Below are 12422 nucleotides of genomic sequence, written 5' to 3'. Positions count from 1 at the left end.
GCTTTTGGAATGTGGGCAGAAACCAGAGTCACTAAGGAAAACCCACCGAGGCACAGAGAGAACATGCAAAATCCACACAGGAATGTCAGAGTCAAAGCATTGGAATAGCAAATCTTTGAACTGTGAGGCAGATGTGTTCATCGGTGGCTGACTCTACTGCACCAAAAAAAATGTGAAAATGTCAACTATTAGCGTAATTTAGTGCACTTAATCCGGCCCCCCAGAAAGAGATGGTAGAATGATTACGACGTAATCATTCAACCATCAAATAACCCCCTTGGTCATATCACGTAATCATTACGTGATATGAGCAAGGGGGTTATTTTAAAGTGTACAAGATGTCAGGGGGGGGGGGCGCTCTGAAACAATCACATACATTTTGACAATATTTATTGAATTATATATGTCCACAATAAATTTACAAAACCAAAATAAGTGGTTACATTTTACCAAATTCACTGGTTCACAGCATAGCCATGCAATACAACACTGTCTTTTGACTGAGGTTAACCTTTCTTTTGCAGTTTGTGAAGTACCGCTCTGCAGTATAACAAAGTACAACACATCAAATGACCTCAAAAACCCCCATCCCTCCCCCGACCTCACCCATCATCCCAGAGTGTTTGGTTTTGTTTCATGTTCTACTCTTTCTGCTCCATTTTTTAAGCAACAATTCTAGAAATGTTTAGCATGCATACAATCATTTTTCTCCTTAGCGTTATCCTCCACAATTTTTGTGCCATTTTGTTCAGTTGGGCAGTTGCAAATATGGTAGCTTCCTTGGTCAACATGAAGCGGGCCGACACTACCAGCTGATGTCCTGAGTGGCTTTACGGGGACACCTTGCTGTTGTTGACACGACGGAGGAACAATGTGTCCTCGTGTCATTATGGAGTGCTCCGAGCTCATGGTTAAAACCATCCAACAGAAAGTCGAGGACTGTCGAATGAGTGAGGCTGTTGTTTCCAGAGAGCTTTTGAAGCACTCTAATGTCCACCCAGATTTTGTTTTTCCCCGCTTGTCCAATCGATTCCAATGAATGTAAGACTCATGATCATAAATATGAAGCCGAGCGCAGCGAAACATGCGGCCTGGAAAAAACAAACAAACGGAGGAACCATCAGTATGGAAAAGTCCTTCGAAAAAAGCCCTAAGCGAAAACCTACTTGGATCTTTGGTCTGGAGTTCATGGGTTCTTGCTCAATGGGAACGATGCGGATGTAAAACAGTCCGGGAAGGATGAAAATCAGACTGGGAGCAGTCGTTGCCCCTGGACACATAATTACACACACAAAAAACAGTTTAGGCCCCTCCAAAAAAAGTATCATTCTGTAAGTTGATGTGCTTTACTTATGATTTTGTTGTTCTGTTGAATATGTCCTGAAAAATGATAGTGAAAATGAAAATCCAGAGTGTTTTTTGGCATCTACCATTTTACCTGCTGTCTGTCAAGTGCCTTGTTTTTTTAATCCAAAACACAAATTACTTCCCAATCAGAAGTTAATTTTATCCATCCAGGTCAGATACTCATGTTGCAATTTTTGCATTGATTGGGTGATTCCTGTTTGTTTTCTGATCGTATCACGTTTCTGACACAATAAAATTGGAGTACGGTAATCCCTCACTGTAACACTGTGCAATAGCCTTGCTGTTGCACCCTTGATGTTTTTTCGTGCATTTCTGTTTTTTTTTTTTTTTACTTTGCATTGTGTTCTGTATCGTGATTGACTAAGGTACTGTAGACTAAAGTCAACAGTCTCCGTGCCTTATAGCTGTGCACCTTGTCTATTTTTTCTCCACAATGTCGAGGAAACCTTTTGTATAATATTTCTAAAAACTATGAGTTGTTTGCAGGGACTGATAAGGCTTGAAAAATAAATCTTTGGTAAAGAACATTATTTGTTATGGTTCTTTTCAGAACGTCACTCCCCGCCTTAAATGAGGGATTACTGTATATGACATTTATGATTTCTTGATGAATATCACAGCAATTCCAATCGGGTTAGTCAAATGCGATACCCGTAATGCCGAAGATGTCTCGAATGTTGGGCACGAGGATGACCAGCAGGTTGACAACAAAGAGCAGGCACAGGGCAATGACGATGTGGCGCACCCAGTGGAAAGCCTTCCCAGGAAACAGAAGCTGTTGCAGGGCACGACGGATCTGATGGGTATGCACACACACAACCGACATCTCCATTCAGCTAGTTTTATTTGTTATATCAGCCTGCATTTCTTACGATGATTATTCAGAATTCATCGGCAAGACTTTACAAATTGTTATCTGGCATGGTGTAAATTGTGAATTAACGATGCGGGTGCTCTTACAGGAAAGAGAACCACAGGGACAGTGAGAGTGACAGCGACCAGAACGGCCAATCGCACGCAGAGAATCAGCGTGTCAAGAGGATCCACCTCGCTATAGGTATGGAGTAGCTCCGCTTCCGTGTTTTCTGTGCCAAAAAAATTAACAGACAAATATTAAAGTGGAAATGATGACATTTTTGGTGAAGGTCACTGAAGTGCTATACTCACCGTAAAATGTTAGATAGCCGAAAGTGGCAGTGAGGAAGTACATGATAAACATGCCAAGGATGGAAATATTGCCAACATTCTGCATTCTTCTCTTGGTTGGACTAGATGGAGTAAATGTAAGAAAATACTAATGAGTTCTAAAATATTTTAGATATACATATTTTTTGTGGCTGTTCCTTACTTTCTCAGTTCCGTGTAGATGGGAAGAACTTCAGGGTGACACACAAAGGCAAAAGCCAGAATTGGAATAGCATACGCTGTCTGCAAACAAAATGGGGGAAATAGCCGTTGATAGAGTGCTTATGCACATTAGTAAACATATTACGTTATTTCATGTTAGTTTAGTACATATTATGTTATTGCATGCTCAATTTAGACTACATGGAATAAAGTATCAGTCGAACCATTGTGAAAAGCAGGATGTAACGAGTATCAAGTTTCAGCCTATGTTCTTCCAACACTGAGTTGTCCGTAGCTGATTGGACAACAGATCGCTGCTGTGGACATTCAAAAAAGTAGTCAGAGCGGGAGCTCTTCACCTCTCTTTGTGATCTTTGTTCGTGCGCTCCTGACTTCGCTCCTGCCTAGACGAGAGAAGTGCTTTTTCTGTCTCACTAGAATAAAGTAGTTTTTGTTCACCATCTCTCGTCGTCACTGATATTTTGATCACAGAACTTCGTTGAACACCGAACCAGTAGAGAAACAAGAATTTGAAACCAACAGCCGTCCGGCCATATTTCTCACGTATACAATCGACTCATATATTACATTAAGCAGTAATGGATGCTCCGATGGCAAGATGATCTCAACGCGTCAATATAAAATATAGTCTTATTTAATCCGTGCTTACCTCTTGGTTGATGGTAAAGAATGTGGTGGTGCACATCTCCTCTGAGGGTTTAGTGCTGACCGAATGGTTGCCAAACACCTCCAGTGGACACATAATATGAAATCTCTTATAGATGACCTTTTGTAACAGAATAAGGGAATATCAGCATGCTTTTTGTCCACAAGATACATATAAACTCCAATTCAAAATGATGACTTTTCTATTCGAATGGTGGAAAAAAATGGCTACAGGTTAAGAACAGGTGCCTGAAATGACGTGTCATTGTATTTAGTTACTGTATCTTTCAGTTGAGTCACATTATTTGGAATGTTTCATTTCGCAATCACTTACTGCAAAGAGGAAGAACACCATGCAGGAGAGAGAAAAGCCGCTTGTGTAACCCAAATACCCTGATGGGCACAAAACAATAGCATTGAATCAGGACTCCTAGTAATGATGGTAAATCCACATGTTTGTGACATCATTCATTTTCAACATGGCTGTGTAGAGGTTGTATTTTTTTAATTGATCATTTAAGTAAACACAAAAATTGGGATTTACCAAGGTGCTTCATGAGGGCCAAAGGAAGGATGATAGAGACGGTGACTATGATGATCAGGTAATTTCCATTCATGAACCAATCACTAGGTGAGGAAGATAAAGAGAGACTCCTTTATCACAATGTTACCACAGTTGTGTATTGCCACTTGTATTATTGGACACATATATTGTGGCAGATGATATTTCATGGATTTGGTCCAATCCCCCCGAAAAAAAACACAGGTGTCAAAAGACAAACTGTGGCAGGGTTTACTTTCTGCAAATAGGAAGAATTTGCATTTTGGCCGTCTACATAAATATCCAATGTACTTCATGCATCATGATTTCAATGCTCTCCAGTTTGATCATGGACTTGAGAACTCAAAAATTGGCCATGGTATAACTCATTTTCAGTCTAACGATGCACATAACTACTTACTCTGACCCAGTCGTTTGGCCAAGAAAAGCTTGGATGACGAGAGGTAACTCAGACTTCACAATGAACAGGTAACTTGACATCGCTGCAGAAAAGGACAAACATTTCTTGGCCGATATAGCGTCGGTGTCATGTCATTTTCACCATTTACATTCACATTTGATTCAGATTGAAAAATGACCTCCAATGTTATGTAGCGTTATGACAAGAGCTGCAATGATCTTTCCCGGATGACCAAATGCTCTCAGGCCCAGGTGCTCGTAGGCACGGATACCTTGGGAAAAAAACGAAAACTCAGGAGCTCAAAAAGAGGTAGAAAGCAAAAGCAACAGACTTTTGTACTTTAATTTGTTTTCAAAATATTTTGTGAAGTCTTACCCACGACTCCAGCACTCCGTAGCAACAAATGGACGGAATAGGAGGACAGACACGCGATACATATCAACAAGACCCTGTCATACGTGCAGAGTAACATAAAAAAAATCATTTAAAATACACATTTAAAGGACAACCGACGTCAAGTTGTGTCCATAATTTGTAAAATGGCTTCAAATGACTTCTACTGGGCGTATTTTAATAAGATTCCACCGCATATAGCTATATTTTACGTTTTAAGACTCGCGCTGAACATTCAGGAAGTCTTATTTTTGAGTTGGTGACGAGTCCGTACGTGACGTCAGAAAAGGACCTCCTCCTGACCATAAAAAAGACCTTATGTTGCCGACAGAAGCCGTCAGCAGTGGGAGTGGAGTCCAAGCTCCATGGAAGGAATTTATCAGCCTGTGGAAACGGGCTGATTCATTCCTCACAGGAGTTGGTCGCCATTTTTCTGCCTCTTTTGTGGGACGTTACGTTGCAGTCCAGATGCCTCAAAATGACACGGAATAAATTCTTTAATCGATTGCAAACGTATGCTTTCTTCTTCAGAACTATTTGAATCATATTCATAATGGATGAGTAACAGGAAAGCATATTCTCCGAATCTGATGCCATTGTTTTGATTCTCCAGCAATGCAAGACGTCTTGGCGTGACGTCACGAACTGAGGGCGGGCCTTTCTGAAAATGCCCAGTTCGCCGCTCAATTTTTTGCAGATTTTGGACACTAAGTCATTTTTATTGGTGTTTTGCATTTGAATCAAAATATCATACTGCGTGTTTTGGGTATTTTAGATGCTATAAAACGTTTTTCAGATGTCAGTTAAAAAACAAAAAAGTGACATTGGTTGCCCTTTTACTGCTGTGAGTAATTAGTTCAGTGCTTTTAAAAAGTAAACCTTTTCACAGCCAACATTGTGCTGCGCCATTGAGCTGTTTATGCTGCAGGCAAATTGTATACGTTGCTCACAAAAGAACAATCAGGCCTCAAAATACAAATGCCTTTGAATCCAGGTTCATAACGATAGACTTTGCTGAGGCTTTTTTAAGCATTTGGCAAATAAATTTCACTCATTGAGTAATTCCCAAAAGCTACTTTTTACGTCTTTGGCATAAAAGATGGTTCAACGGGAAGAGGAAGCCAGACAGAAAAACACTCAGGAGATCCCTCCATAAACAGTTCTTTGAGTATGATGAGACACGGACTCACAGGAAAAGGACAATGCCTGTGTTGGACATGGCGTACGAAAGACCCAGAATCCCGCTGCCCATGATGGCGTTACTCAGGTTAAAGATAGACATTCCCAATGAGGTTTTACCCTCAAACTGAAAGAGAATTAAGTTGAAATGTTAATAAGACAAAAAATATAAACAAACAAAAACTAATTCACTACAATAACACTACTTTTATTAATGCACATAACTGCATTTAGTCATATACATCTGATACAACTCTTTGCCCATTCAAATGAATTGAAATCCAGGTTGCAAAATTCCCCATTGTAGACTATTAAAATACCTGTAATCCATTTTAGAATCTCCAAAACCCTCCAAAAATGTTATCTTTACGATGCAATAATTATTCTTCACAACACATGACAAATACATTCCTGTTAGTACAATTGTATTATGTCTGCAAGTGTTGCTCCACCGATAGTGTTTCAACTTGCTTGTAGTCAAGTGAATAGAGTTCACCATTTCCTACTTGTTGCTCATATCTCAATTTTTTTGCTCGCATGCCAATGCCCATAAAAAACGTTCAGAATTATATCTATTCAGAAAAGTTTGTTGATTGAACTAGTATGAGTGATGTATGATTTCAAAGATTTTGTTTTTTCTTCATACTCACATCGGTAAACTGGGGCGTCTTTGTGGGCCCACTCTTGTGCCCTAGAAACAGCTGATCCTCTTGTGGGACCCTGGAAGTGAAAGATAGGTCTTTCAGTGTGAACAATATAAATGCATTAGAGTGGTGGTAATTTGCGACAAGTCAACGAAAAGGAAGAAAAATGTAGTCTACTCTTCATCCATCGGCACAGCAGCTCCAGCATGACCATTTGACAGTTTCTCCATTTCCATATTTAGATGAGATGATCTGGAAAGTAAATGAAATGACAAGTGAAATCTGAAAAGCACAACGCAAAGGATCAATTACACCGCAGTGCCTTTTATTCAGAATAGCCTTTCAAAAACATCCCCGATCAGGGTACAATGAGTGATCATTTCAAAGCTCTTCCGATGAGTAGTGTGATAAAGTCACCAGGAATTTTTGGACTTTATCTGACCTTCATCAATCAGGCGCACCAATTAAATGTGCATCGCCATCCAATAAAGATCCTTCAAAAACATTTATTTAAATTACGTACTTAATAATTTCTTGAGGCACAGATTAAATGTTGCAATAATGTCACAGTATTCATCACACATCGCAGCTGTTTTTCCAATTTCGTGTAGCTGGACTGAAAAATGCACAGACTGAAATCACCATCATCATCATCACAAATATATAGTGAGCGAGTTTTATATTTCAGTCTGATTTTTTTTTTTTCAAAATTCTCTTCTGAACATTTTGTATTGGTATAGAATAGATAGTTTGACTTTATTTTTGGAATTTCTAACAATTACAGTGAGACCTCAACTTACGAACTTAATTGGTTCCCAGACAGAGTGTGTAAGGCGAAAAAAAATAATTCCCATAGGAAACCATTAAAATGGGAATAATCCATTCCCGGGTTTCCATAAAATATACTTTTCAACTAAATAAGCCTTAAAACTACACACAACATACCTTATTCTATGTATAATAAATGTGCTATTGTATTGTAATGAAAGAAATACACTGCATTCTATCATAGTCACTTGGCGTTGGAGGTCGAAGGTCAAAGGGAATTGCTGTTTGGAAAGAGGCGCATTACATGACGACTGTAATTAAAGAAATAAACTGTGCCGTAAAATAAAGTGTTATTTACCTTTTTGATGGTCATTGATGGCTTATGGAAGGAGAGTCACCTTCCATAAGGACTGTTGGTAACTTAACCTCTGGTGCTGTTCGGTCGTGTGCTTCCGCCGAAGATCACTCCGCCAGCCGTGGTGGGTGTGTATTATGAAAATAGTGCTTATTATAAGGTTTAATTTTCATAAATTTGACGTTTGTAAGACAAAAAGTTTGTAAGTTGAGGTGTTTGTAAGTTGAGGTCTCACTGTATTATTCTTCAAACTTTGCTGCTGTGAAATGTAAATTTCTCCACTGCAAGACTAATGAAGGCAAATCCAATCCAAACATAATTAGCTTAGCACACTTTTAAATGAGCACGGAATAAATTTCGGGAAAAAATGAATAGCTTCTATTTGAACTTCATTTATCAGCAATGAAAAAAATACACTTTGTGCGCTGTTAGGGATTTGAATGATGTTCGTATAGCAAATTGCCCTAACATGCGCGTTATCAGAAAAATAAAGCAGCAGCAAAATTATCAACGGTGGTACGGCCTGTCATCATTGTCAAAGTACACGAGTGAACTCATCCAGCCAAAACAAATGTTTCTTCCCGTACCTTATCGCTATTTGGTTTCACCATGGGAGCAAGGGTAAAAATCATCATCAGGTCAAGTCAAATTGATCACAACAGTCACTCATTGGCCTTTGAGAGGGGGGCTTGACCAGCGGTGGGCGGGCTACACACGAGCCTCTTGGATCCGGTCCACTCAGCATTTGTGTCATCAAGATTTTTCTTGCATTGATGTTGACATTTTTTTTCTCCCCCACATAACAAGATAAATGTCTATGTTTTCATTTTATCATCATCAACAATGTTTTGTTGTTGAGAATAATGTATGTAATTTGACATTTTAAAAGGACAATGATGTTGTTGTTTTTTTTAAATGACATAACCTTTTAGTTTAGTTTTTTTTAAGACCTCCTTCCCCCACCCCCACTCCGGATTTTTTTTTTTAGAAATCAAATGTTTGCCCATCTTTGGGCTAAACTGTACATTCCCTGACAATATTTACTCCCAACCTGACATTCCACCATGTGCTAGCACATGCTACACTTGCCAGTGGAGACATAAATGGCTCCAGTGTAAATAAACGTGTGGCCAAACTAAAAGTACACTGTGTACAATTCGATCCCAAAGCGAGCATTTCAGGTCATCACGTCATTCACAAAAGTAACGGCTACATTTGCCTTAAGGACTTGAAATGAGTCAGCCCTTTCTAGAGTCACCAGTAATGCTAGCCTTGTTGTTTATATTAACTTATAGTTAGACATTACGGCACATATTTTATTCTATTACCGTCGATAAATAGAATCCCACATATCCAGTGAACGAGCATCCCTTCAACATGATCACTGTAGACTATATGTTAAGAAAATTAAATCAAGGAGTACAGGAGTGGTCCATCGATGAAAAGGTTTTTTCAGCCGTCATCTGTACTTCTTTGAAGGTGTTGGATGTTTTGCTTCCCTACTGTCCAGAGGTGTATATATATATATATATATATATATATATATATATATATATATATATATATATATATATATATATATATAGTAAAGTCTCGTTATATCGATATTCAAGGGAGTCCGAAAAAATATTGATATAACCGGGACTATCGATATATCCGACCCTGTTTGCATGCAATTTTCTCCATGCGTGCATAGAAATAGTATCGATATAACCAGGACTATCGATATATCCGATATCGATATAACGAGACTTTACTGTATATATATATATATATATATATATATATATATATATATATATATATATATATATATATATATATATATATATATATATATATAGGGGCCAGAGCTACCAGCAAAATTTTAGTTCGCTGACAAAGCCTCTTGGATGAGAAGCGAAACCTCCGACACCTTCAAAGAAATACAGATGACGGCTGAAGAAACCTTTTCATGATTTACCCTTTCTTCTTAGTTTTAGGGGCAAATTGGCAGCGTGCTTTCTTGTCCACAAAAATTGATATTTTCACTTTGAGGCCTTCTGCAACGACAAACAAAAAGCTGAGAATGACCTCCCTGTTCAAACATCACTGCGTCACTTTTCCCACAAGTAGCCACGTGGCTCTTTCCCTACACAAATAGACATCAGAAATGTCTACGGTGCCATTTACTGAGGTATGTACCTTATGTACCATCATCGAAAAACAAACATGCCAAATGAAAAAGACATTATTTTCTTATTAACAGTGCTTAATATAGCTCTCCCTGCACATCCAGGGAAAATCTAATCTAAATCTAAATAAAACTTGTCGAGCATGTAATACATTTCCATTCTGCTATATCGAGATCTTATAAGTCACATATCGTACATAACAAGCCTCTGGGATATCATATTGCCAAAATTACATTGATTTAGATTCTGGTGTCTCTTTGGTCACGTTCTTGGCATTATCATATGATGCCAAGACAGATTCACACTGATCTGTACAGTATGTTTTAAATGTGATGTGATGATATATATTAATACTCCGTGTTTAACCTTCAACGAGGCCATAAGAATGAGAATTAATTATCTTATCTGACAAACTCACCACATCCGTTGGAAAAGTCATATTTTGTTCGGAACTGTTTTTATTTTATAGTTTCCCCCGCAACATACCTTCAGGAAATATATTGAACTCCATCACAATTACTCACATTTACCTGCAGTATACAAATTTCCAGGATTCTGAAGTATCTTTCACAACAGAAAAGTCAAGCAGCTTCCTTTCCCCTCCCTGCCGTCTTTCCCCAACCAAGGATAAAAACGGATGCCTGCCTACTGTGCTGCGACAATTCACACCGCTGAACCAATGTGCTGCCTCCTTTGAAAACATCAAGTTTAAAAACAACAATTGAGAAATTAAAAATTTCAAGGCAGCAAACTCCAATAACATTTAAAGTTGAGCGATTGAACCGAATATTTTCACCATTGCAAATGTGAATATAGGCATTCTCGCATTTCCAATAAAGAAATGAGTCTACAGAACAAGTTGTCCCTCAACCTAAATGAAAAAGTCAAAACCACTCCGCAAATAGCTTCCTTTATTGTGCAAACATGATTGCAACAAATGTCCAAAATTTAAATTTTAAATTAGTTCCAACTTAATTAACTTTTTAGTTACTCAAAAATACAAGTTGTACTTTTTTCCACTGTGTAGTTAACCTACGTTAACTCATCCTTGGTTTTCGAAGTGCTCAAAATGTTCCTGTTATGATATAACAGCATAAACGACTCATTGCTTCTATTTTTTTCCTCCCATGATTTATGCAGGCACACTCTCTACATTCATGTGTCGGTGCTGGACTACACTATTATTTGTCGCGACTCATCACCAAATAGAGCTTTGTTTTCCTTTCTAATAAGCCAAATGTACTCACAACCTATATTAACTCATTCACTGCCAGACGTGAAAAAATATGTCCACTCCTGTACCAGGGCTTTTGTCATTGTCCCTATTATTCTCGGACCCACAGAATATTGAGTTTTCGGACTACATAAACATTCAATACAGCGTTAGAAACCTTAGACTGTTCTTTCATCAGAAAAAAAGAGTCCATTCCTAATTTATATGGGTCTGGAATTATGACCTTGAAATGAGGGCGTCTGTCCAAAATACAATGCAATACATACATATTGATTTATATCGCGCTTTAACAACAGCTGAAGCTGGAACAAAGTGCTGATGTGGAAACAAGGAAAATTCTGCCTCCTTGTGGAAAAGAAAAAAAATTGCCAGAGGCCGTGGTCAGCGCTTTATCAGCACCCAAGCACGAGAAAACAAAACCCAAATAAATTCGGGAATGGTGCTCTTCGTCATACTTTCAATTCCCGAATAAATTCATGAATGGCAGTGAATGAGTTAAATAGCCATTCATTTTTTTTTTTTTTTTGCCGAAATTATGCCATGCACAAGGTCAAACAAAGTCATGTTTGAATTGGCATTTTTTTGGTTTGTTTGTCAGTTTTAAAGATGACAAAAACATACACACAAACACGCGCACACACACACACACACATACACGCGCACACACACACAGTCAGGTATTCATGAAACTTAGGCGAGAGCGGTGACATTTAAGCCGGTGAAAAATCCAATTCAGTTTATATGCAAATAAGAGTAAAGATAGAGAAAGAACAGATAGCCTTGCAAAATGGAAAAAATGTAGAAGAAAAAATAAACTCCAAAAAAAGCATCCCATAATTTAAGGATGATATGGCAATGGAAGCAACTACACTACCAGACATGAAAAGGTGTTCTACTCAGAGAAAGGCTTTGCACAGATTATTTGTACATTTCTCTCGAGGGACAAATCACACAAAAACACAAACACACCCACACACAAAATAGACAGCTAACCAAAACATGCTTCCAAATGTCCAAGTTAAAGGGACTTCAACAAAGCACTATCCTCTCTTTCTCTTTGTCTTTTTTAATTTGAGTAAGAGCTACTCCAGAAGTTAAACCACGTGGCAGCAGTCAGTCCAGCTCAGGAAAAAAAAAGATGGACTTACCACCTGAAGCGAGTCCGTCTGACCCTCACAAACTGTCGCTTCGTCGCAAAGTCTTGCCAACACAACAGCCCTTTGGGAATAGGCGTAATACGCTGTGTGTTTTGGAACCCTGAATGGAAGCGCACTGTGGCTCTGGCGAAGAGTTGGGAAGAGAGGAACAAATATGGTAACAGGGAGCGAGAAA

At 38.5% G+C, this 12422-nt stretch overlaps 1 protein-coding gene across 1 annotated transcript; it reads right to left on the bottom strand.

The window, feature by feature from the left end:
* Nucleotides 1–373: 373 nt before the first annotated feature.
* LOC148903495 (sodium-coupled neutral amino acid transporter 3-like) lies at nt 374–12382 on the bottom strand. Its single transcript, XM_089003636.1, has 16 exons — nt 12239–12382; nt 6737–6811; nt 6566–6635; nt 5927–6042; nt 4719–4792; nt 4522–4614; nt 4344–4425; nt 3926–4008; nt 3716–3774; nt 3386–3502; nt 2717–2796; nt 2536–2636; nt 2329–2453; nt 2020–2164; nt 1167–1270; nt 374–1091 (listed from the first exon to the last, which is right to left on the bottom strand). The coding sequence occupies exons 2-16, from the start codon at nt 6793–6795 to the stop codon at nt 987–989; spliced, it is 1413 nt and encodes a 470-aa protein (XP_088859762.1). The 5' UTR covers nt 6796–6811; nt 12239–12382; the 3' UTR covers nt 374–986.
* Between the last annotated feature and the right edge of the window lie 40 nt (nt 12383–12422).

This window comes from Hippocampus bargibanti, linkage group LG01 (genome assembly GCF_051943395.1).
Source record: "Hippocampus bargibanti isolate YZ-2025 linkage group LG01, ASM5194339v1, whole genome shotgun sequence".
Taxonomy (NCBI): Eukaryota; Metazoa; Chordata; class Actinopteri; order Syngnathiformes; family Syngnathidae; genus Hippocampus; species Hippocampus bargibanti.
This window is presented reverse-complemented; position numbering and strand designations above follow the sequence as displayed.